Source organism: Branchiostoma belcheri, unplaced genomic scaffold (assembly GCF_001625305.1).
Source record: "Branchiostoma belcheri isolate BF01 breed outbred unplaced genomic scaffold, Haploidv18h27 scaffold78, whole genome shotgun sequence".
NCBI lineage: Eukaryota > Metazoa > Chordata > Leptocardii > Amphioxiformes > Branchiostomatidae > Branchiostoma > Branchiostoma belcheri.
In genome coordinates this window covers 1,267,456-1,292,932 of record NW_017804442.1, presented here as the reverse complement: position 1 = coordinate 1,292,932, position 25,477 = coordinate 1,267,456, and the positions used below count along the sequence as shown (strand labels likewise).

Here is a 25,477-nt window from a genome sequence, read left to right as displayed (position 1 = left end):
GATTCTGTATTTTTAAGCCACCGATGCATCTGCTTGGAGATTAAGTCATACAGCAAAGGTTCAACAAAGGCGATATTATCTAACAATGGAAGATAACGACTTCCTCTAAACGACGGAGATAATGACGAAAACTACGGTGGCCGACAGGCACAACTGTATAGATGTATAATATCTAGAGGTATTGACTATGTCTATTAGGTTTAGGAAGTAATTCGCATTTTTCTACAAGCCAGTGTCACTTTCTGGCCCCAATATACATACAAGAAGCCAGACACTCTATAATGCCGTCTCTCGCTCAAGAATCTCATACGGCTTCATCAGTTCTTCCAGCGACTTTTCCAACGCATCTGGCTCCGGTCTCGCGGTAGGGTTTTCCCGCCAACATGCCCGCATCAGCCCGTACAGATCCCCCGAGCACCCCGCCGGTCTCGGCAGCCGGATTCCCCGCCGGAGGATCACAGCTAGCTCCGGAAAACTCGGGTGATTCTTGTCGCCGTAGCACGGATCTTGTCCCAGCGTGGCGATCTCCCACAGCAGCACGCCGAAGGACCAGACGTCGCTCTGACAGGTGTACTCGCCGGTCTCGATGGACTCCAGCGCCATCCACTTCAGCGGAAGGAGCTTGTAGCACCCGTCGTGACTCGTGGAGACGTAATCAGCGGCGGTGTAGACGTCTCGCGCCAGCCCGAAGTCTGCCAACTTGGCCACGTCGTCCGCCGTGATCAGCACGTTCCTGGCGGCGACGTCGCGATGCACGATTCGCAGACGTTGGAGTTCTCCCAGCGCGCGTGCCACGTGTACCGCGTACCGAAGAAAATGGCCAAGCAGGACGGCCAGGGCTTCGTCTTCATTGTTTCTGAACTGCTGAAGGACCCACAAGAGGTCTCCTTTCGGGGAGTATTCTAGCAGGATGTACTTTTCTTTCGACTTGGTGATGATCCCCAAGAGCTGGACGATGTGTGACCTGCGAACGTCGTGGTCTTTCTCTTCATGCACGGCGACCAGGATGGCGGCTTCCCGGTAAAAGTCTCGGTAGGACTGCGCCTCTCCTGCGCGGACGGTCTTGGCGGCCACGACGACGTCCCCTTTCGGCGTGCGGAGCCGAGCTTGTATCACCTGCCCAAACTTTCCTATCCCTATCAGGGGACCAGGAGTAAGATGCTGGATCTTCTTCTGCCAGCGTTTGAGCCAGCCCGGCTGTAGGCTCTGCGCTAGGTCCTCCTCCACACGCTTCAGCTCACGCAAAACTTCCGCTTCGTGGTCTTCCTTTTTCACGAAACAGCCAGTCTTATAGAGCATGATAAATACTACTGTTGCAAACAGGAGTACCGATCCCAGGGGAACAAGGACTTCGATCAGCGATGTATAAGCCTGGGTGACTCGAACCCTCTCGCAGTTCCTCCCTTCCCACGGTGGCACACACGCACAGCTGCCGTCCACGTTGTGACAGGTGCCGATGTTTTGGCAGCTGCAAACCTGCCGGCACCTCCAACCGTACCGGCTTTTGGGACAGGGTCCGTCGCAGTCTGCTCCGTACCAGCCTGACGTGCAGTTACACCGGCCGTCGCTAGGGCTACAGCTCGCCCCGTTTTGACATGTACAGTTCCTTGCACAGTCTTTACCGTACGTGCCATGGGGACATTTTGTCTGACACCTGGTTCCCGTCCATCCCGGCGGACAGACACAACCGGCCCACCGGTCACAGCTGGCACCTTGTAGGCAATCACACACTTCCTCACAGAGTTCGCCTTTTCTGTTCTGTGGACAGTTGACGTCAAACACAATGGTTGCATCGTAGACCTTTCCGTCTTTGTCTCTGGCCTGGCACGTATAGAGACCGTCGTCGCGTAACTGTGTGTTGAAAATATTTATGTCCAATTGAGTTACACCGGCATTGACTATTTCAGAAGCATTAGGAAACCGCAGTAACAAAGTTTCGACTCCCATGTGGTACACGCGGCAGTGAATCGTCACGTTGGCGGAAATGTAAATCTCCCGCGAATCGCCAGGCGTCGTTGTTGCGGAAATGTCAGGTTTGGGAATGTCGCAGGCGACACCCTGCCAGCCGTGTTGACATTTACACGCACCATTAAACCCGTGGCAGCGGGCGCCGTTCTTACAGATACAGGTTTGGTCGCAGAGTAAGCCGAATTTCCCAACAGGACAGCCTTTTAAGTGGACGTCTATGTGTAAAGACTGCACGTTTATAAGTTTTATCGGGTTTTTATAATTGCTTATACGCACAGGTCCTTTTAATTTGGGAACTTTGCAGACGTAACGTAACGTGGTCTTGGAAGGAAATGAAAAATTCCCCATGGCAATAAATTTCCCACTCGTACGTAAACACTGTGTCAGAGGAAAGACAGGATGTTGTGAATCAAGTCCATAATCAAACAGCTCGGCAAAATTATGACTGCTGAAATCTGTACGACAAGTCACCTTACGGACTTTCCCGTACGTAATTAGCTCCTCTGCTGTTACAATATCAGTCCGAGAATGTACAGGCCATATAGCCTTCACTCGACAAGTACCACTTTCTTCGTCCAGCGGACATGGTGCCTGTCTGAGGCTCGTTTTTTCCCATGTATTTCGTGGCTTGCTCACTCCGGAGCTTAGTAAAACCACATCCCCACTCTCTATCTCAGCTTCCCCTTTGAGTTGCAAGCTAAACAGATATTCTCCAGTGTCCTTACCGGTTGGGTTGGTGGGAGTTTCACACGTCTCGTTGTACACGGGAGGATAGCCCGGCACGTCGGTAACCTGTATCAAGACAGTCACGACTTCGTCCACTAGACCACCGACGCGAATCTTGACTGTGTATTCCCGCTGTACTGACCAGTCCAGAGGGTTGGCGACCACAAGGGCGCACTCCTCGGTCAGACGGAACCTGCCGTACGGATCTCCCTCCGTTTTCGCACACGGAAGTTCCGCTTTTCGTGTGGCCAACAGCTCGCTGGCAGCGACAATCTCTGTCCCAGGGTTCGCCGTTTCAGGCACGGACACGCTGAGGTTGCGACCTGCAGACAACCTGGCCCAACTCGGGACGCCGTAGACAACCAGCAGAAGCGATATCAGTAGGTTATAAGCCATGACAAAGCGGTTTGTGGGAATAATGTTGACAGTGAAAAAAAACCAGCACCAACGCAGGGGCACAACCCGTCGTGTTCCTGGTAATTATCTCCTATTTAACTGGTATATCGCCTAAGGGAATGCTCGCTTGTTGAAGGTCCTTGAGTTTGTTGCAAACATAATGGTACGCTCTCACTCAGTGCTGTTGCAAACCTAATATGTTACAATTGTGCGGTCCCAGTATTTCTTATACACCCTCACACCGTCATGATTTTCAACCAGTTTAGAATAAGAAATTAATTTTGATACATGAATACGCACTCACAGATCATACAAAGATAACAAGAGCGACAAAGGCGGGGAATAAACAAATCATAAGTTACAGAAGACCTTATGAAATGAGTTTATTACGTTAACATTTTCAGCTGAAATCAAAGTCGACAACCTGCATGGTGCTGGTTACCATGGTAACGCCACGTCGACGATCACGTGACGCAGCTTACCCGACAAGCACGCCGTCCCCTGGAAAGTCATGCTAATCTCCAAGCAGATGTTTCGGTGGCTGCAAAATATCAACTTGGCAAGGGAAATCCATTGGCAAATGAATACGGTCTGGACAATGGATACTGCCTTTATTAGCTGTCTCTTCCTTCCATGACTTACCATGTTCTCTGTGCGTGTGCTTGCGCGCGTATGTGTATGGTAAACACAGTGTAACAAAATAAGTCTCTTTCACAGGTCAATAATTTAAGAGTCCTGTCGGTGCGAAAGTGTGTAAGAAAGGGACAGATGTATCTTAGTGTCGAAATAGTGTACAGTATTTCGCAACAGCACTGAGAGCGATCAGATGTAACAAATTAGGCGCCTTTAACGAGGGAACTTTCCCTTGAGCGATACAATTTAAAAATAGGAGATAATTACGAGGAACGTCACTGCTGAACAGGACACGACGAGTTGTGCCCCTGCGTTGGTGTTGGGTTTTTCCACTGTCAACATTATTCCCACAAACGGCTTTGTCATGGCTTATAACCTACTAATATCGCTTCTGCTTGTTGTCTACGGCGTCCCGAGTTGGGCCAGGTTGTCGGCAGGTCGCAACCTCAGCGTGTCCGTGCCTGAAACGGCGAACCTTGGGACAGAGATTGTCGCTGCCAGCGCGCTGTTGGCCACACGAAAAGCGGAACTTCCGTGTGCGAAAACGGAGGGAGATCCGTACGGCAGGTTCCGTCTGACCGAGGAGTGCGCCCTTGTGGTCGCCAACCCTCTGGACTGGTCAGTACAGTCGGAATATAACATCAAGATTCGCGTCGGTGGTCTAGTTGAGGAGGTCGTGAGCGTCTTGATACAGGTTACCGACGTGTCGGGCTATCCTCCCGTGTACAACGAGACGTGTGAAACTCCGATCAACCCCACCGGTAAGGACACTGGAGAATATCTGTTAGGATTTGAATTCAACGGGGAAGCTGAAATAGAAAGTGGAGATCTGTTTCTACTAAGGGCCGAAATAAGCAAAAAAATAGGTGACAGTGACACTCCGAGCCTTACGCATATACTCGATGCAAACAGTAGTAAATGTCAGCTAAAGGCCATATGGGCCGTACATGAGCTGAACGATATTGTAGCAGCAGAGCAGCTGATGGAGTCCGGGAAAGTTCGTAAACTCACTTGTTCAGACTTAAGCGGTCATGAACTATCCTTTCGGGTTTTTTACCTTCATCCTCTATCACGATATTTGCAACGCAGCGGGAAGCTTAATGGGGAATTCACTGTTTCGTTTCCCTCCAAGACCACGTTACGTTACGTCTGTAAAGTTCCCAAATTAAAAGGACCTGTGCGTATAAGCAAACCGCCAAACCCGATAAGAATTGTACACGTGCAGTCTTTACACATAGACGTCCACTTAAAAGGCTGTCCTGTTGGGAAATTCGGCTTACTCTGCGACCAAACCTGTATCTGTAAGAACGGCGCCCGCTGCCACGGGTTTAATGGTGCGTGTAAATGTCAACACGGCTGGCAGGGTGTCGCCTGCGACATTCCCAAACCTGACATTTCCGCAACAACGACGCCTGGCGATTCGCGGGAGATCTACATTTCCACCAACGTGACGATTCACTGCCGCGTGTACCACATGGGAGTCGAAACTTTGTCGCTGCGGTTTCCTAATGCTTCTGAGATAGTCAGAGTCGGCGTAACTCAATTGGACATAAAGATTTTCAACGCACAGTTACACGACGACGGTCTCTATACGTGCCAGGCCACAGACAAATACGGAAAGGTCTACGATGCAACCATTGTGTTAAATGTCAATTGCCCACAGAACAGAAAAGGCGAACTCTGTGAGGAAGTGTGTGATTGCCTACAAGGTGCCAGCTGTGACCGGTGGGCCGGTTGTGTCTGTCCACAGGGATGGACGGGAACCAGGTGTCAGACACAATGTCCGCATGGCACGTACGGTAAAGACTGTACCAGGGACTGCACATGTCAAAACGGGGCGAGCTGTAGTCGTAGCGACGGCAGGTGTAACTGCACGGCAGGCTGGTACGGAGTGGACTGCGACGGACCCTGTCCCAAAAGCCGGTACGGTTGGAGGTGCCGGCAGGTTTGCAGCTGTCAAAACAACGGCACCTGTGACAACGTGGACGGCAGCTGTGCGTGTGTGCCACCGTGGGGAGGTGGGAACTGCGACATGGTTCGAGTCACTCAGGCTACATCGCTAATCGAAATCCTTGTTCCCATGGGCTCCGTACTCTTGATCTTTATAGTACTACTACTCGTGTTGTACAAGACTGGCTGTTTCGTGAAAAAGGAGACCACGAAGCGGAAGTTTTGCGTGAGCTGAAGCGTGTGGAGGAGGACCTAGCGCAGAGCCTACAGCCGGGATGGCTCAAACGCTGGCAGAAGAAGATCCAGCATCTTACTCCCGGTCCCCTGATAGGGATAGGAAAGTTTGGGCAGGTGATACAAGCGCGGCTCCGCACGCCGAAAGGGGACGTCGTCGTGGCCGCCAAGACCGTCCGCGCAGGAGAGGCGCAGTCCTACCGAGACTTTTACCGGGAAGCCGCCATCCTGGTCGCCGTGCACGAAGAGAAAGACCACGACGTTCGCAGGTCACACATTGTCCAACTCTTGGGGATGATCACCAAGTCGAAAGAAAAGTACATTCTGCTAGAATACTCCCCAAAAGGAGACCTCTTGTGGGTCCTTCAGCAGTTCAGAAACAATGAAGACGAAGCCCTGGCCGTCCTGCTTGGCCATTTTCTTCGGTACGCGGTACACGTGGCACGCGCACTAGGAGAACTCCAACGTCTGCGAATCGTGCATCGCGACGTGGCCGCCAGGAACGTGCTGATCACGGCGGACGACGTGGCCAAGTTGGCAGACTTTGGGCTGGCGCGAGACGTCTACACCGCCGCCGATTACGTCTCCACGAGTCACGACGGGTGCCACAAGCTTCTTCCGCTGAAGTGGATGGCGCTGGAGTCCATCGAGACCGGCGAGTACACCTGCCAGAGCGACGTCTGGTCCTTCGGCGTCCTGCTGTGGGAGATCGCCACGCTGGGACAAGATCCGTGCTACGGCGACAAGATTCACCCGAGTTTTCCGGAGCTCGCTGTGATCCTCAGACGGGGGATCCGGCTGCCGAGACCAGCGGGGTGCTCGGGGGATCTGTACGGGCTGATGCGGGCATGTTGGCGGGAAAACCCTACCGCGAGACCGGAGCCAGATGCGTTGGAAAAGTCGCTGGAAGAACTGATGAAGCCGTATGAGATTCTCGAACGAGAGACGGCGTTGTAGACTGTATTGTGCCTGTGATGTTGTGCGAGACTTTATATGACTAGACTATACGAAACGGCATGCAAGTAACAGAGGGGTTGGGAACGAAAAAACGGGGAGGCATATTAAAGTTCTGTGCGAGTTCGTGCATATGGAAGAGGACAAATATGCCTAAGTACTTTCCATCGAGAGGACGCGTAGATTTACAGCTTTACGAGCAGTTGTAGCATATTAAACATACTCTTAGTCTCCTCCAGGTCAACTGCTTACAGAGTGTGTGACTAACGCCTGGTAAAGCTGTATCAAAAAATATCTAAACACCAATGGGAGCCTAGATTCGCCGGGCATCACCATAGTAACCAGTCACGTGGTCTGTGCCGATGTCAATAACACCGCATAGTCAAGGTTTATATAACTATCATATAACTATTATGTAACTTTTATATAACTATTATATATCTATTATGTAAGTATTATATAGTCATCGTTTATCTTTGTTTTATAATTCATTTTTTCATCTAGTGATGAGTCTGCAGGTTAATGTTTATATTTGTTTTCTAACACTTATCTGTTATCTACATTATAGTGACGAGGTATTTACTGGTTCTATCTAGGACCGGAATTGGGGTGGTTAGATGTGTAAAATTTGTGTAAAATGACATAAAATAAAAACGTGTTCTTGATATATATTCATCCTGCAATGGAAACATATTAAGAGTCTTTTCTCTGTCATTAGCCATATAGACTAAAGGTATTATAGTTTTCACATTTTTATGTCTTTGTAGTGTGAATTATGTGGCACTTATTTGACTTCGATTGGGTGCTTTTCGAAAAACGGGTTTGTTGATATTGATATACTGTTTAAGTACAACCTCTAAGGATTTTGACAAACGTATGTATACTAGTTTTAGGGCCAGAAAGTAACACCCACTGACTTGTACTTTCTGAACATAATATACATAGTCAATAGTATATATAGTCAATACTTAGCGTGGGGTCGTGTGGCGTAGCGGCAGAGTGTTCGACTCGGAACCAAGAGGTCCCGGTTCGAGTCATGACATGCCACCGATCTTGTGCCACCGATCTTGTGCCAGGAACTTTACACGACTTTCCTCACTTCGCTCAGGGGAAAATGTGTATTGTATTGTCCCTTGTGTTGCTGGCGGCATTAATATAAGTTGAAAAAAACTTGAGTGTGCCGTTCCCACGTCTTGTGATTACATGTTGGAATATAGTCAGCATCTCTAGATACGTATTACACATCAACAGTTGTACCTGTCGGCCACCGTACTTTTCGTCATTATCTCTGTCCATAGAGGAAGTTGTTATCTCCTATTGTTAGATAATGTCACCTTTGTTGACCCTTTGACCTTTATCACTGTATTGTACATTGTAGCGCCTGTTCAGGCCTCACCGACGTAATTTTATGGATGACATCCTCTGAAGACCCCCAAACTAGTGCGTGCGGGCGAATAAAAAAAATCCGGCCAAAAATAAAAATGCTACTAAACCACAGGAATACAAAACTGGTACTGTGAATTAGCGGCAGTACATAGCGACGTATACGACAAGCCTGCACATGCTGGCTTTTTGCGGAATTTATGAATCGACACTGCACGCATGTAATGAGCTCTTGAGTCGTGGAGCTTCGGTAGCCTGGGTGCCATCCTCCAGAGTTACCACTGGCTCCGTATTGTCGCTAGCAACCATTGACTACCCAGGCCTAGAGCCAGGCCAGAGCCTCGGAGGACGTGGTCTTTTTTTTTGAGAACAGGCAAAAAGTCATCCATAAAATTAAGTGGGTGTGGCCTTAGCCTGTTTACCACACCTATCTTATATTAGCTCCCCACCTTTGTTGAACCTTTTGGCGGGTCTATTTGGAAATATGTTGTAAGAAGCTGGAGAATCTCCCACGGTTCTTTTACTAAAACGAGACGCTGCCTGCACACCCTGTCTTAGTACATTTTCTTCGTCTTCTGATCAGGTGAGGCTATGGGCGTTTATACATAATACTACCCTTTTTTATATTCCAACATTTCATGACTAGACATGGTGACAGCACACGCGGTTAATAATATAATATATTAACTTATTTCATGCCGCCACCAACGCAGGGGACGAATACAGAATGACAAGGCAATACTCATTTTCACCTGAGTTAAGTAAGGAAAGTCGGGTAAAGTGCCTTTCCCAAGGGCACAAGATCAGTGGCATGTCAGGACTCGAACCCGGGACCTCTTGGTTTTTGCGTCGAGCACGCTGCCACTACGCAAACGACCCCAAATGCTACACTTACAGTACTCCGAGGTAGTATCGTATTTTGTCGCCTGTTTACGAAACTTATTTTAGCTCCCGAGTCCTACATTCTCTCCGAAAATAGAGAATGTAGGACTCTAGCCTGGTTAACAAACCTATTATAGCTCTCGATAATCTCCAAGCAGATCTTTTGGTGGGGTTATGACAGTATCAAATAGGCCAATCTGTAACCATTTCCCCGCCCGAGTGGTGTCTTACCCCCACCAAAAGATCTGCTTGGTGATTAGCTCTCGAGTCCTAAATCCTTTCCGCTACAACCAGTCTAGAAGGACTAGGGAGCTAAAATAGGTTTGTGAAAAAAACCAGCGTACGTATTTCGAGCCAGTATCTTATATTATATTGTTTGTAGTATCAGATGACAATATTAATTTGGACATGTCCGTATTCACTATGATATGTTTGGAACGAAAAATGCAATGGTGATCATCTTTTATTTTGTTTAAACTATTCCGTTACTGTATTTCATAACCCGATCCAATAAAATTTTTATGTTTACATTAAGTTACAAGCCTCTAAAGTAAAGGTTTTGATGATCCTTCGGATGATCTATTGAAAGTGCCTTGAGGTTTATCTTCTCTACTGAGCCTCTACCAGGCTTCGGGAGGCGGCTGGAAAGAGTAGAAATCGGCCAAATAGAGAGATAGCATGCCAGGGGAGTTTGGTCGGCAGGGGAGAACAGTTGGTCGCTATCTTGGTATGCTATCTCTCTATTTGGCGATTTCTACTCTTTCCAGCTGCCTACAGAAGCCTGGTAGAGGCTATTCTCTACTAACAGTTGCTGTCGACATACGCAGGTTTTGTTCATCACCGAATCAACAATGGGACCCTTCATTCTGTTCTTCGTTGCCATGGCGACGGCCTCTCCAGTGCGCAGGTGCGTAATGTACCGTTATCTATAATACAACGTGTCTTAACTGCCAGAAAACATAGCTTATAAACCAATCATATGTTTTGTTTGTTTGTTTCGCAACGTCTCTAACCGATGCTAGGGACTCATTTCCAACTGAGTGAAGTGAGGAAAGTCGTGTAAAGGGCCTTTACTAAGGGTACAAGATCGGTGACATGGGCAGGATTTGAACCCGGGACCTCTTAGTCCTGATCCGAACACGCTACCGTTTAAGCCACACGACCCCATGGTTTTAGCTTACAGTACTGGACTGTATACTAAGACAGCTATTTGTTTAACCTTTATTTAAACTTTTCAAGTCTTTTCATTAGGGAAGCATTCACAAATAAGCTTGTTCCATCGTGATGTAGTTCTATGTTACGTACACGTACAGGCAGAGCACGTTTGGCATAATGGACCTTGACGGTGATGGCAGACTCTCCAAGTCCGAGGTGTTGGCCAGCATGACTCTGGATCAGGCTATCCTAGCCGTGGACCACGACGGTATGCCAAGTTTGATAAACATCCATAACGTTACCCAACTTTCTCCCTGCTCAATTTGCCACTTGGCACGAAATTTGTATTTGTTTCTCTCGTTCATAAAATACTGAGATCTGCCTTCTGCTGAGCAAGCCTCATACCATTTATCTGGTCAACAAGCGTCACTATCTTGGAGGCTCCAATTGTGGGTTAAAGATGCCGGGAGCGATGGGTCAAATGTCGATGGGAGTATGTATCACCCTCCGTCCCGGCTAATGGTCTTTATCTGTCGCGCAGGCGACGGGTTCTTCAGCCCGCTGCAAGTCTTTCAGCTGACGGACGACGCGCAAATCTTCCACGTTCTCGACGCCGACCACGACGGCAGAGTCAGTTACGACGAGGTTCGCGCGGGAACCAACATGGCGCGCATCTTCGACAGGGAGGACACCAACAGTATGTGCTATATGTAATACTGGTGTGAGTGTGTATTACTCGTGTGTGTGTGTGTGTGTGAACGGGTGTGTATGTGTGTGTGTGCATGTGTGTGTGCGTATGCTTGTGTGTGCGTGTGTGTTTGCATGTGTGTTTGTGTGTTTGTGTGTGTGTGTGTTTGTGTGTGTGTGTGTGTGTGTGTGAGAGAGAGAGAGAGAGAGAGAGAGAGAGAGAGAGAGTGCACCCTTTCCTTCATATCCCTTGCAATACGCATTCTACAATACATATTTCAGATGGCTGACTGCGAGCAACACGCACATACTAGTCTTATGGCAACTTATTTTTGCTGGATGCCGGTTAAGACACCAGTCGCGTAGAGACTTACCTGCCTAGAAATTACTAGTGAATTTTGTGTAATCTGTAACTGTGCTATCATCAACATAATCCTAACTTAAGAAGTCTGCTAAGTAGTATAACAAGTAGTACAACGATTTTAAAGATTTCGTCTACACCCCCTCCGCAGTGGACGGGTACCTGGACGGCCCAGAGGCAGATAAGATAGTTTTCATCTTCACGGAGGTCTTCACGCACGGCCTGTGGTACTACAGCAGGGACCAGATAGACGCGGACGGGGACCAGCTTCTGTCCAAGGACGAGGTTCTGAACGCCATCACCCTGGACCAGGTCTTTGCTGCGGCGGACGACGACCGTAAGGCCATGTTTTTTTTTCTTTCCCAGTTTCCCAATGGCATTTCAACATTCATCACAAGACATGGCGACGGCACACTCAAGTTTTGTGAACTTATTTCTATGCCGCCACCAACAAGGACAACAGACATACTCGTTTTCACGTCAGTAGATTCGTGTAAAGTGCCTTTAAGTTTCCCAACGGCATGCAAAACTAAACTAAACTAAAAACATTTATGAACTAGAAAAGTAACAGTTGCAAAGCAAATGCATAATGTTTACCTTCGGATATGGTCTGCTCTGTTAATTCTTACTCAAACACATTCACATACATGTATATGGTGACAGGAGTCTAAATGCCTACAATGAAATTGCCACATTGTGTGTGTGTCACATTGTGTAACCCGACACCAGTTACTATGGTGACAGACGTAAACAAAAGAGGCCATTGGCCAGGTCAGAGGTTAGTGTTTGGAGAAGAGGAAATGGAAATGGGGCAAAAACAATATGTTTTCCTTCGGTAAACATAATAATGTCACCCTACTTACAGCATATACGTAGGCGACAAACTACGTGTACGTGCAACATATATGTCAGTGGCAGCATTAGAGGTTAAGTATACCTGACCATACGTGTACTTCTATTCTGTGTTGAGCAGAAGACGGCGCCTTCAGCCAAGTTCAGATGGAGGTCACCTTTAACCCCACGACCTTCCAGACGCTCGACGCCAACGCGGACGGCAAGGTCAGCTTCGGCGAGTTCCGCAAGGTCATGGACATGGGAGACGTCTACGACTTCAACGACATAGACGGTAATATGATCTCTATTTTCCAGAACCACATCAAGCATGGGGAAAAGGCACAGAGGTCGACCCAACTATTCTCCAAGCAGATCATACGGTGGCAAGGCAGAATCCATTGGCCAGAAGAGTGTCCATTTGCCACCTGGTGGCCGATGGATACTGTCTTGCCAAATCCATACTGTCTTTTGAAGCCACTGAAAAATGTTTTTGGCACAACCTGACCATTATGCATAATGTATTAAGCTTTGTTGGACCTTGGTTGTAGTACACCATTCAAAAGTCCTCCCTACACATTAGTCGAGTCAATAAAAAATATTCTAACGGTCTTAATCTTTTTTTTTCGGCCACCTTCCAGGAAGTGGGTGAAGAGCTTGAACAGAGGAATTTTTCTGTCAGTATCTTCCACTGTCGCTTGTTCATACCGTATCCAAGGCAACACGTTTCCATGGTTTCCATTTCACGCGGCTACATGTATTTTCCATGAAGTGGTTTCATTGAAGACCCAGGACAGAGGAGCTAGTAGTAGTTGTCTGTTCCCTATTATTGTATTGCACCGTATAGTATCTGTACAAGCAATTAGCCTTCAGGAATTTTTCGCAAATAAAGACTAATCTGGAACACTCTGCCGCTACAGCAACAACAGCTCCTTAGTCTCAGGAGTTTTAAACAGGTCATTAAGAACAGGACTTGATTTAGTTACTGTGTATTTGTTGTATGTATTTTGATGTGTATCCAGGATTACCTGAAAAGCAGGCCAAAATGGCCTGTGCTGTAATTACTGGTAAACAAATAAACCGAAACTGACTATATTATCTTCCAGGAAGTGGGTTCTTGGAAGACCCTGAGCAGAGGAGCATCGTGGGCGTGTACAACCTGATCCAGAACGTGGCCCCTTAAATCAATTTTAGTCTTCTCCTTCTTCGCAAATCTCCATTTTCACCTTTTTGGTGCAACCTGGCATAACTATTGTACCCAGGACCATGTCTATCTAGTTTATGGGCTAGTGTTAGGATCAAACACGTTTCTGGATAGTCTCCACGTCTTTGGTATAACCTGATCACCATGTATAATGTATTTAGCACGAGAAATACCCCCAAATCGTACATATACAGGGCACTATATAGATGGCACTGTATGTGCAACTCATATACATATATGGGCCCCGCAGGGCAAGGATTTTAATCTTCCGTTTCTGGCGGCCATCTTCTAGGAAGTGGGTTCCTGGAAGACCCTGAGCAGAGGAGCATCGTGGGCGTGTACAACCTGATCCAGAACGTGGGGGCCGCGTTCCCAGCCGACCCGAACCTGGACACCGACGGCGACGGGAAACTGTCCAAGCAGGAGGTCATGAGCGCCATGACTCTGGAGCAAATCATGCTGGCAAACGATGCTGATGGTAGGTATTAACCTTCACTTTATTGGCATCCACATTTAGCATATATACATGTACAAGACAGTAGCTATTCTTCCTGTGCTCCGTTCTAACATACTGTACAACACGAGATTTATTATACGTTTATTTAACCACAAAAGACATGCGATGATCACTCTTGACACACAGAAAAAGAAAGAGGATGAACGTGGTCCGAGCAACAATGACCTGTCCGACACTACATGTATGCTCGACATAGATGTTCGAAGGGACGCCAGGAGTTAGCCTCTGTCAGGCTTCGGAAGGCGGCTGGTAAAGAGTAGAAATTGGCCATATGATGTTCTTGGCCAAACAGAGATAACATGCCGGGGGAGTTGGTCTGCTAGAGCGTACAGTTTGCCGCACCCGGTTTTCCAGCCGCCTCCCGAAGCCTTGTAGAGGCTAACTCGTGGTGTCCCTCCGAACATCTATGTCTAGCATACATCTCCCGACTGTGGAATCGCTTACCCGGCGAGGTCACAGGGTCGGCCACCATCTCCGTATTCAAGGCCAAATGCAAACACCACCTCTTATCCTGATTACCTAAACACCAATTGTAAATAAAAACCCTCCAACCGTTCCATTTCAACTTTGATCATTTTATCGATTTGTATTGTACTTACATTGTATTATGTATTACATTGCTTATGTATTGATTGAATTTGTATGTACTTTGTATGTTTATTGCTATGTAAATATTGAATTGAATTTGTATATACTAAGTGATATTGTATTTAGTTATACTGTACTTTGTATTTATGCACTTATGTGTCAGTGGTAGCCGCTACCAGCCTTGTTGCTGCCTGATTGCCACTTGTTATGCACAGTTGCATTTAAATAAACAAACAAACAACAAACATACCGAGCTTAGCTGAACTTGTTTCCCCAGCTGACGGCAAGTTCTCCGAGATCGACATCTTGAGTTACTTCAGCCGGGACTACTTCGCGCGCATGGACGCGGATGGAGACGGGTTCGTCACCTTCGCGGAGATGCGCGCCGTCATCGACGTGGGGTCGTTCTTCGACTACTGCGATGCCGATGGTACGTTGCTTTTGTTTTGTTTTGTTTTGTTTGTTGGTTTGGCATAACTATCGTACTCGAAGCCGCGCCTATCTAGTTCCTTGAGGGTTAGAATCAGGCAGGGTAACGTTCTAGATAGTCTCAGCGTATCCAACATTTAGCCAACAACGTAGACTAAATGTGATACAGACGGCTTGTTTGTTTGCTTGGCATACCTATCGTACCCAGAGCCGTGCCTATCAAGCTCTATTTATATGTCTGAATGGGTAAGGGTAAGGATCAGGCACGGTTCTGGATAGTCTCCGCGTATCTAATAGTATTAACGTACTAGATTATTTTTGACCGAGGTACGGGTCTGGATACGTAGACTATATGTAGACTATCGAGAACCGTGCCTGAGCAGATTCTAGATACAGCAATAACCTGTAAATTGCCCTGAAGGGTAACACATCATAAGTCATGCACACTATCTACAAGCTAAAAAAAATTTGCGGATCAAGATGGTCTTGATTACTGAATACGACTTTGCCACCGACAAGTGGATGCTGCTTAAGCTTGTAGATTATGAAACTCTCATGTCTTTTAGGTAACGGCTTTCTGGAGAGCCTGGAGCAGTATAAGGTCATCGCCCTGTACTACCCTATTCTGTTCTACGATTTTAGCAACACTGCCGGCACTAACTAAACTGCAGGTATGTTACAGTTTTCCATATATTAACTTATGGTGATTTTTGATACTTTTGCAGTCTTAGTTTTGCTAGGACGGGGTTAGTCATCATTGTGATCTACCCACAGTAGCTAGACATGGGTTAGAATCAATGACAACTATTTCAAATGATAGAACGCTACTTATCGATAATCAAGCAACATCGATCCTTTTTTCTCTCCCAGCAAGAACAAAATATTCACTACAGAACTCTTTTCTACATCAATCTGTCAAACTTTATAATCAGAAATGTTCATGAAATGCTTTACTAACCTTTGTTCTTTTTCACCAACAGTTGGATGGTCGGTCTTTGCAGCATGAACAACGGGGAACAGCCTGGGCTTCTTCTGTATACTGTAGTTCAAAGAATAAATACCGATGAAATGCAATGTAGTTTTTGGTCTCTATTATTGTCTTACAAAGATTGTACACGCACAGAGGTAGTGCCACTTATTCGCCTGATAAAAGAAATATTTACGGTTACAAATAAAACCTACAACCATCAGGGAAAACTAGCGGCTGTATAGATAATTGTTAATGATTAAACCTGCATTATGTAACATATTATCATTAAGACCATACCATCAGTAAATTTTATGACTATGTCTTTATAGCAACGTATGTTGAATCAACCCTACTCAATAGCAAATTAGTGCAGTTTAGGAAGTGGAGCTGCAAAAATATGGCGTCTTATGAGTATGCCTGGTCTGTTTTAGCGCATAAGCACGGTCTTGTTCGCCCTTATATCAGTTTTCAGCGGACTTTGACTTTTCAAAACGACTCTTAAAGACCTGTAAACAGCCTTTCCAACTACATATGAATACCTCTCGACCTGCTCCCGACCATGGTCTGGAAAGGCAATGATAGGCTATGTATGACAAGTGTGAAATCACTCAACCGCGACGGGGGCCGACAAGATGTTGACCCTTGACCCAGTGTGACGTCACACTTGAAGTCACGTGACAAGCCTCACTGGGTCAGTCTACTGAGGAAGGCCAGAGTGACTGGTCCAAATATCTAGGTGAGAAAACTTTGTTCTGCATATGCAATCATGGGAAAGTCCTACAGCTGCGTTCAGTGTTTTCTTATCTTCTTCCACTGTGTCTTGTGCCTCGCGAGCTCCCTTAACTCTCATCGTTTCTTTTCTGTTGTAGGAGGACCTAGCCCTCTGTGCTTCAGGTCTGGTCCCTTGCTGATACTGGTTGTTTGTTTTAAAGATTTTTTCGACCCATTGAATTACTCTAAATGACACCATATGCAGGTTATTGCACGTAAAATTCGAGCTGTGGGGCTAGGTATTTCAGAGTACCCGTACCGAACCTGCACTGGTTCATGTATTGGGTTTATATAGGTGTATGTGTGTGTGAGTGTGTGTGTGTGTGAGTGTGTGTTTGCATGTCTTGTCTTGTCTTGTCTTGTCTTGTTCGGGTACTGCACAACACCCCTAGATTGGGGTAAAACGTGCAGGGGAGCTGTGCGATGCGTTATTGCTGCTTCCTCAGGTGTTGTAGTACTGCAGCGTTGAACTTCGTGGGTTCCGCAGTATCAGTTATCTCTTGGGGCAAAATGTTCCAATCTCTGACAGTTTGTGGAAAATATGAATATTTGTAGCAGTCTTTGTGAAACGTTAGAGGTTTGTATGAGTTGGAGTTGAAGTGTCGCGATTGGCGCGGGATAGGCGTCAACAAGGTTTTGACCGGAAGGGCTGTTTTTGAGTGTCTTGCTTTCTGAAGTAATGTGAGTCTACTTGCTGTGCGTCTGTCCTTTAATGTGTCCCACCCTAAATCTGTGACCAATTTGGTAGTGCTGGCATAAGTATCGTAGGTATTAGAAACAAATCTGGCCGCTCTTTTCTGGACCGATTCTAACTTGTGAATATGTTCCTTGCAGTACGGATCCCATGCAGCGCTAGCGTATTCAAGATGGGGTCTGACTAAGCTAGTGTATGCATTAATCTTAACTGATTTAGGACAGCTATAGAGATTGCGTTTAATAAAACCTAATGATTTATTTGCTTTGGAAGTAATATGATGGATGTGTTCAGTCCAAGAAAGTTTGTTGTTTAAGATAACCCCTAGGTACTTGTGATTATTAGCCTCAGCTAGTGTATGGCTCCCTAGTTTGTAGTCAAATACTTTAGTTTTGCGTTTATGGGTGTAGCGCATGACGTAGCACTTATCAGGGTGTAGTTTCATTTGCCAATTGCTCTGCCATGCGTCTAACATGTTTATATCATCTTGTAGTAGGATATGGTCATTGTCGTTATTTATTTCTCTGTAAATGACACAGTCGTCGGCGAAAAGCCTGATGTTAGAGTTAAGGTTATCAGCCAGATCATTTATGTATACTAGGAACAATAAAGGCCCTAGTACGGTGCCTTGGGGTACTCCAGAAACTACTTCTGCCCAATCTGAATGTTCCCCCCCAACTACCACCCTTTGTTTACGTTTTTTTAGGAAGTTAGAAATCCACTGGAGGAGTTTGCCTCGGATACCGTAATTATGTAGTTTTAAGAGAAGACGGTTATGAGGAACCTTATCAAAGGTTTTGGCGAAATCAGTTATGATTAGATCAGTTTGTGATTTGGAATCTAAGGAAAGGGCTAAGTCATTTGTGGTTTGGACAAGTTGAGTCTCACACGAATGTTTCTTCCTAAAACCATGTTGGTTTTCAGTTAGGATAGAATACATATCAAAATGGTCCATTATCTGGGAGTGGATAATGTGCTCCATAACCTTACTACAAACACAAGTAAGAGAGACGGGGCGATAGTTAGAAGATTTCGTCCTATCACCTTTTTTATAGATGGGAGTGATGTTTGCGTGTAGCCAAGTGGACGGGATTTGGCCTGATTCTAGAGATTTCTGACATATTAAGGTTAGGGCTGGGGCTAACTCTACGGCCGCTAGTTTAAGAATTCTTGCGTGTGTGTGTGTGTGTGTGTGTGTGTGTGTGTGTGTGTGTGTTTGTGTGTATGTGTGTGTGTGTGTGTGTGTACATGTGTATGTGTGTGTGCATGTGTATGTGTGTGTTCGTGTGTGTGTGTGTGTGTGGATTTTTTTTGTGTGTTGTCTGGTACCACATAAGGGCAAGGGTTTCTTAACATTTCTAAGTGACCAGTATTTTCTAAACTCTGACAATTGCAGGTAAAATTTGGTGCAGGTAATTTTCTTCAAGTTGTAGGTATGCAGAACAAAATTTACTTCGAACTGTGTATTCAAAGTTACCAATTAGAACTGCACCGTCTAGCGGAATCACACCCAATTGCAGCTACTGTGCATTTATGTTTAGATAATAACTTAACTGTACCTGTCATTTAACGTAATTCTTCAAGAGAAAAATGAAACAATGACAGTTTCTGAATGAACGAATGAAGAACTTTATTGTACAGTTTGCCCCACTGGGCTAAGCAATGAATAAATAAGGACCTTTATTGTACATATTAGATACATGTACGCATGGTTAAGCTAGCACTAGCACTTCGAGTTTAACTCTCCGTACTGAAGTTTAACGACATTTGCATTGTTGCTACTGCGCCAGGAAATAGGTGCCAGGTGGGTGAACTGCAACGGAAATGAGGAAAAGGTGAATAATCAGTAGGTCTTGAAATGTGATTTGCATAGAAAAATTAAGATGCCATTGAACCGCGACGGGGGCCGACATCGTCTACCAGATACCGTTGACCCAGTGTTGACGTCACACTTCAAAGAAGCCACGTGACAAGCTTCACTGGGTCAGTCTACCGAGAAAGACCAGAGTGACTGGTCGAAAGCTCTAGGTGAGAGAACTTTGTTGTGTTGGACCAAAAGTTTTAACTCTAAACATGTAACTACCAACACAGATGAACTTTCATAATAGGATTCCTGGTGAATATCTAAACTTTTTCACTAACTGGTTTTCACGGTACTGTCGTCCATTTGTACTTGAAATGTTGCTTTTTATAATTTGTGCCCCTACGATAGGCTAGGATATGGCAGTGAGCGCTCAGAGATATTACATAGACAGTAATCGACTAGTTATAAGACGTGCAGAACCTCCATGGTCCAGCGTGTGCGTTAGACAATTTTCGTATATTTTTTTTCCCAACATGTAATCACAAGACGTGGTGACGACACACTCAAGTTTCTTCAACTTATATCAATGCCGCCACCAACACAGGGGACACATACATTACAGGACAATACTCATTTACACCTGAGCTAAGTGAGGAAAGCCGTGTAAAGTGCCTTTCCCAAGGGCACAAGATCGGTGGCATGTCAGGACTCGAACCCGGGACACTTAGTTCCGAGTCGCGCACTCTGCCGCTACGCCACACGACCCCACGCTACGCCACACGACTCCACTATGTAGTATCCTTACTATGATCTAGCAACCTGGCTAACGAACGAAGAGAGTGATACTTACAATAGGCACCGGTCTGACGGTGTTTGCTGACTTTAGGCCATGACCCTGTCATAGAGGAACATCATCTTATCGGACTCGGAGGCATCCAAGAAACCGTCACCTGAAACAGTCAATAAGAAGAACGTGAAAAAGCGATTGTTTTAAGTTTGTTGAAAAAAAAGATGGGAACCGTTGAACGATCGTTTAGACCATTTTAGTAAAAAATTGGGCGTCCTCCCCGAGATCCATGTAACTCGAGACCCATTCCCAATCACAGAACTACCAATATGAGACATTAAGGTTCTTTATCGCTATGAAAAACAATGCAATAGGGGCTCAGGATTCTAGGGGCCTGTCCAGTCGAAGGGATGCTAGACGGGTGATGTTAGGCTAGACTATAGGCCTAACCAGTTAAATATATGCTGCTAGAAACACAATGTAGTCAGGCTAGGCTAGGGGTCTTATCAGTGGAGCACTGCTAGAGGCTAGGGGCCTGACGTGTGTAAGGCTGCTAGAAACGTGATTTAGTCAGGCTAGGCAACGGAGGAAATCCTACCGTTGATGTCATGGTAGTTGAAGAGGTCGTCCAGGCGGAGGGTGTGCATCTCGCCGAAGCTCAGGATCCCGTCGTTGTTGTGGTCCAACCTGTTGAAGAGAAGCTGGGTTCCAACGTACATGGTGAACTCCTGAGCGTCCAAGTGGTTGTCATCTGCACGGACAAGATGAGGAAGACGTTTGGTAAGATCATGTTAAGAAAGGTGCCTGCAGGTCCAAAGTATCATAAGAAAAATAGAGGTTATCAAGGCGTGGTTGTAGTTAGCGTTGTTGATTTTGAATTAGAATTAGGTTCTTATGAATTCCCTAACAGGCTCCAAAGTTGTGCCCCTGTACCTTACACCTATTCAAAAAAAGAAAAAATACGAAACGTACCATCAAGGTCTGCGGCATCCAGAGCCTGGTGCATGGTCATGGCGATGTCCACCTCAGCCAGGCTGATCCAGCCGTCACCGTCAGCGTCCGGACCCATGCCCTGCACGATGTTGGGGTCGGTCTTGATGACGCCGTACACGTACAGAATGCCGTCGGCTTCGGTAGTGTTAAGACTCAGGTAGCCATCACCTGCGAGCGCATTAATACAAAAAGATCTGTCAAATTTTGGATATGCGGCGGGGCAATGTTGTTTATGTGCCCCTGCATTGTATTAATTTAGAAAATATTAAGTATTGTTTGATAATGTTAATCTGTAAAATATACCTCTGTTCTGTAAAATTTCAAATCGCCTAATCTATTCTATGTTTACTTCTAATACATATATACAGGCTGGTCCTGTAAGGCACCAGACTTATGAATAAAGTTTATTCATTTAGTAGGACACATGTTTATTGATAACACACCATTGTCTTATCTAGCCTAGTCTAGTTCTTCCGTTACAATTTGTTTCACTCACTTAAAACAGTCATTTTGGCATCACAATTACATACCAGGACGCTACGAAATTAACCTTTGCGGATTCTCAAAAGCACAAAGTAGGAAAACGAACCGTTGACGTCGTAGATGTCGAAGATTCCCTCCAGGGAGGTTCCGCCCTTGACCTCGTCATAGGACAGCTGGCCGTCCATGTCGGCGTCCAGGAGGTTCACGATAGCCTGGGTATCAGCGCCGAAGGCGGGCGTCAGCTCCTGCACGGTGTGGAAACCGTCTCCTGCAGGGAAAACAACGGGCCGGATTTACTTCGCGATTCCTTCATCGGGTCCATCAAACATTATTGAACCGGGATGGGGGACGATACCGACTTCTAATCACACTTTATCCATTACTTATGCCATTGGTAGAATGGATGACCAAGTGTTTGTGGTAATAGGAGGTTACACTAACAATACAGATCTGGATACAGACACAGAAGCTGGTATGCTACCCCTAAAGCCTGCTTCACAGATGCAGGTATCACAGTTTATCCATTACTTATGTCATTGATAGAATGGATGACCAAGTGTATATACCTCTATCGACTATATAGATACGGATACAGATACAGAAGCTGGCATGTTACGTCTAAAGCCTGCCATACAGGTGCAGATAGAAAATGTAAATAGAAGCAGCCGTTTTCGTACCGTTGGGGTCCATGGCGACCATGAACTCATCCAGTGTGAAGGCGCCCAGAACCTCCAGCTTAGAGAGCTTGCCGTCCCCGTTGGCGTCGAGAGCGTTGGTGATGGCAGCGTCGGGGTTCTGGATGGTGTTGTAGATGTAGTTCATCTGGTACGATTCCGACATGTCCAGGAATCCGTCAGCTGCAGGCATCAAACAAGATGAAATGAAGTGAGCATGTTTTGATAATTCCGAAAAATGCCTCGAACCAAACAAATTCTAGAGCTCATTTCAAACCAAGCCAACTAAATATGTTCTTGTCTAGTAGGTTATGCAACAAGATGTAGTAAACATAGGTGTCTTGTAATCTCTAAACTATGCTTACAGTCTATCGTAAAATGTGCCCCATCCATGCAAAGTTCACATTTAACCCCCTAAAGTTCGATAGAGCCACACTCCGGGCAAACTAAAGAACCCACCACACCTATCGAAAGGTTTAGGTGGTTCGTTCCGCTGGAAGTAGACCAGTCTTTGGTTTGACATCTTGAAATTAATGACGATAGTCATCTGCGAAGCCAATATATAAACAGAAAACGTACCGTTCTTGTCGAAGAGGTCGAAGAACTCGCCCAGGTTGAGCCCATGCTGGAACTCGCCGATGGTGAGATGGTCGTCGCCGTTGTTGTTCAGCTGGTAAAAGATGTCTCCGGTACCGAAGAGTTCGACGATCTGCGGCAGGTAGAGGAACCCGTCGTCTGTGGGAACAAAATGAGTTAGACGGACTGCCTAAAGTTTGTACAATGTCGGACATATAGCCGAAATATGCCTATCGTACGAAAAATGTGACCGGGCCCTACATGTATTATATGCAATGTATATTGACGTACTATCAATGTCCAAGGCGACAAGAGCGTCGTGCAGAGTGATGGCATCCAGGACCTCCTGTTTGGAGATCATGCCGTCACCGTTAGCATCCAGCATCATAGTCTGCCTCCTCATTGGAGAAGCGGTTGCCAGGGCAACGAAGAACAGAAGGAAGGGAGTCATGGTTGGTTGGTTGGTGGTTTGGTTGGGTGATGTCAGTAGCTGAAAAAAGGCACATAGTGACATCGTTAGGGTAAAATCAAAACATATAAAGTCATTTTAACTTCGAAAGCAGTGAAAATTTAGAATAATTTACTATTGCGAGTGGTAGACCAGGCGTTGATGACCAGGGTTTGTTCAGCTATGTTGAAAAAGTGGAAAAGATGCTTTATGGATTTGTCTTGTCAGAAAACTAGTATATCCATTGCTCCAGGTGTTTCAATAAGACTACATTTTTTTATCCGTAGTACTAGCACCTAAATCAGAGTCTACAGATGAACAGGTTTGGGTTTGTAAAACGTGGATCAGTCTGGTAAGAATATCCATTGCCCCAGGTGTTGCAATTAGACTACGGGGTAACAATTGCAGCAGTGTTACAGTAAGGAAACAGTACAAAGTGATGACTAAAATATAAAGCAAGTTAGGATAAGCAACAAGTCATCAACTTACCAGTCTGTCTTCTCGGGTGTCGAGTGGGGACTTGAGTGACTGAGGAACGAGATGTGTGCTCTTTTATACAGTTTAACGGCCTTCCTCTGATTGCTCTGAAGAGTTTCTTATCATCTCCCAGGTCTATTCTTAACTTTTCTGTTTATTCCTGGTGCTTTCTTAAAGATAATTTGCAGGATGTTTTGCGTCTCACCCCAATACAATAAACACGTTATGTATATCTATAACCGGACAAGGCCGTACTGTGTTTATATGCCACGACGATGCGCTATAAAGATAACGTTATCTAAAGATACTAGTTATGCAATAATGCTAGTTATGCAAGGATTATACAACTGTTTACATAAGAATTATACAACTAGTTATGTCAAGGACTCATTGGTTATGGAAAGATATCAATTTGTATCAACGTAAGTGATGCTTATTGTAATTTAAGTGAAAAATGTTTACAATAAATATGTTTTTTTCACTTTTTAACCTTCTAATGGTCATGAAATCTAAATGATGTTTTCTTGGAAAGACTTGTGTCTATCCATGACTTCACAACTGCGTCTGCACATTGTGCTACAGCTAAGATGCTGGTTTGAGGAGTCAGAACTATAAATTTCCTTATGTATGATGTCATATTAACGTGATTGAGTTTCACGTGCAGTTTTCGATGTTCGGCAGCACTATGAATGGTTTAGTCCACGTGATATTGTCTTCCTACCAGCATCAAAGGCGTGACGTCATGTGTAGACGTAGCTGTGACGTCATGTGCAGACAGATGTCTGCCCCGTTTGAATTTCACATCCATAAGATAAAATTGGCAGCAATAAATTACACTGACATTTTTACACAGAAATTACAATTAACAGTATTATAAAATCATTAACAACCCTTCTAGATTAGTATCCTTACACAACTAGCATATCTATATAACTATTGTCTTTACATAACTAAGATTGTTACAAAACTAGTGCTATTACACAAGTATAATTGTCACATATTAACTAGCGTCGTTACACAACTAGTATTCTTACAAAACAAGTATTTTAAGACATTACGTCAACTAGTATTTTAAATTACTAGTATATTTTTATGACTGGTATCTTGACGTAATGTAACCATGTTATGATAAAGCTGACCCATTACTGACGTCACACGTGGCTAAAAGTCACGTGTCCACAGCATTCTGGTTATAAAGCTGATGAAAACTGTGAGCGATTCGTTAGAAAATTTCTGGTTATTTTCGCGCCTTGAGTTGGACCTTACCTTAGACCTTAGATCCTTGAGTTGGAGAACAGTTTACTTTTCATTATGTATTTCACCAACTCACCAACTAGAAATATCATTCTTACATCACAAATATAACAATCATATACTACCACTGCACAGTACGGTATTCTTACATATTAACTAACACTAACGAAAGCTAGTGGATGCTACCTGAAACGTCTGACCGTTTCCAAAATCATATCCAGTTGCTTGAGTAACTTTTTTGGCATATCTTAATACCTTGATGTCTAACCTTCACCGACGTCTTACATGACTAGTTGCATCATCCTTACCTAACTCGTTGTGTAATCCTTGCATAACTAGCATTGTTGCATCATTTTAATACTATTATCTTTTTAGCTCATCGTCCTACCAGATAAACATAGTAAGGCCTTGCCCGGTTACACACGTGTTTACTGTATTGGGCTGCAGTAGTTTTGTAACATTACTAGTAATGCGAAGGCACTAGTTACGCCAAAATTATGCAACTCTTTATGTAAAGATTAGCATTTATGTAAAGGTACTAGTAATGTAAAATGCTAGTTGACTTAATGTCTAAAAATACTAGTTTTGTAACGATACTGGTAGTGCAAGGACGCTAGTTTATATGTAACAATACTAGTTATGTGAAGG

The 25,477-nt window shown here is 45.2% G+C and overlaps 2 protein-coding genes and 2 pseudogenes across 3 annotated transcripts; 2 read left to right on the top strand and 2 right to left on the bottom strand.

The window, feature by feature from the left end:
- Positions 1 to 94: 94 nt before the first annotated feature.
- On the bottom strand, positions 95 to 3,090 carry LOC109485713 (annotated as a pseudogene).
- A 2,200-nt stretch (positions 3,091 to 5,290) lies between these two features.
- On the top strand, positions 5,291 to 6,992 carry LOC109485740 (annotated as a pseudogene).
- A 2,964-nt stretch (positions 6,993 to 9,956) lies between these two features.
- Positions 9,957 to 15,973, top strand: LOC109485748. The gene is made up of 9 exons (XM_019789424.1): positions 9,957 to 10,033; positions 10,440 to 10,549; positions 10,823 to 10,978; positions 11,481 to 11,666; positions 12,303 to 12,455; positions 13,657 to 13,842; positions 14,747 to 14,899; positions 15,465 to 15,569; positions 15,879 to 15,973. Exons 1-8 carry the CDS (start codon positions 9,978 to 9,980, stop codon positions 15,560 to 15,562), a joined length of 1,098 nt encoding a protein of 365 aa, XP_019644983.1. The 5' UTR covers positions 9,957 to 9,977; the 3' UTR covers positions 15,563 to 15,569; positions 15,879 to 15,973.
- A 3,048-nt stretch (positions 15,974 to 19,021) lies between these two features.
- LOC109485750 (calmodulin-like protein 12) lies at positions 19,022 to 23,665 on the bottom strand. Of its 2 annotated transcripts, none has more exons than XM_019789426.1 (8): positions 22,942 to 23,122; positions 22,654 to 22,809; positions 22,078 to 22,257; positions 21,507 to 21,668; positions 20,897 to 21,085; positions 20,523 to 20,675; positions 19,988 to 20,087; positions 19,022 to 19,146 (listed from the first exon to the last, which is right to left on the bottom strand). In XM_019789426.1, exons 1-7 carry the CDS (start codon positions 23,099 to 23,101, stop codon positions 20,020 to 20,022), a joined length of 1,068 nt encoding a protein of 355 aa, XP_019644985.1. In that variant the 5' UTR covers positions 23,102 to 23,122; the 3' UTR covers positions 19,022 to 19,146; positions 19,988 to 20,019. The 2 variants fall into 2 exon arrangements, with proteins under 2 accessions (XP_019644985.1, XP_019644986.1); XM_019789427.1 differs by lacking the exon at positions 19,022 to 19,146 and adding an exon at positions 23,588 to 23,665 and having other exon boundaries at positions 20,020 to 20,087; positions 22,942 to 23,140.
- Between the last annotated feature and the right edge of the window lie 1,812 nt (positions 23,666 to 25,477).

Coding starts and splice junctions, on each gene's coding strand:
- LOC109485748 (XM_019789424.1), top strand. CDS start 9,978: ATGGGACCCTTCATTCTGTTCTTCGTTGCCATGGCGACGGCCTCTCCA. Junction 10,550..10,822: donor CCTAGCCGTGGACCACGACG/GTATGCCAAGTT, acceptor TCTGTCGCGCAG/GCGACGGGTTCTTCAGCCCG. Junction 12,456..13,656: donor CGACTTCAACGACATAGACG/GTAATATGATCT, acceptor GCCATCTTCTAG/GAAGTGGGTTCCTGGAAGAC.
- LOC109485750 (XM_019789427.1), bottom strand. CDS start 23,101: ATGACTCCCTTCCTTCTGTTCTTCGTTGCCCTGGCAACCGCTTCTCCA. Junction 21,669..22,077: donor GGTCGCCATGGACCCCAACG/GTACGAAAACGG, acceptor TTTTCCCTGCAG/GAGACGGTTTCCACACCGTG. Junction 20,088..20,522: donor CAACTACCATGACATCAACG/GTAGGATTTCCT, acceptor TGACTGTTTCAG/GTGACGGTTTCTTGGATGCC.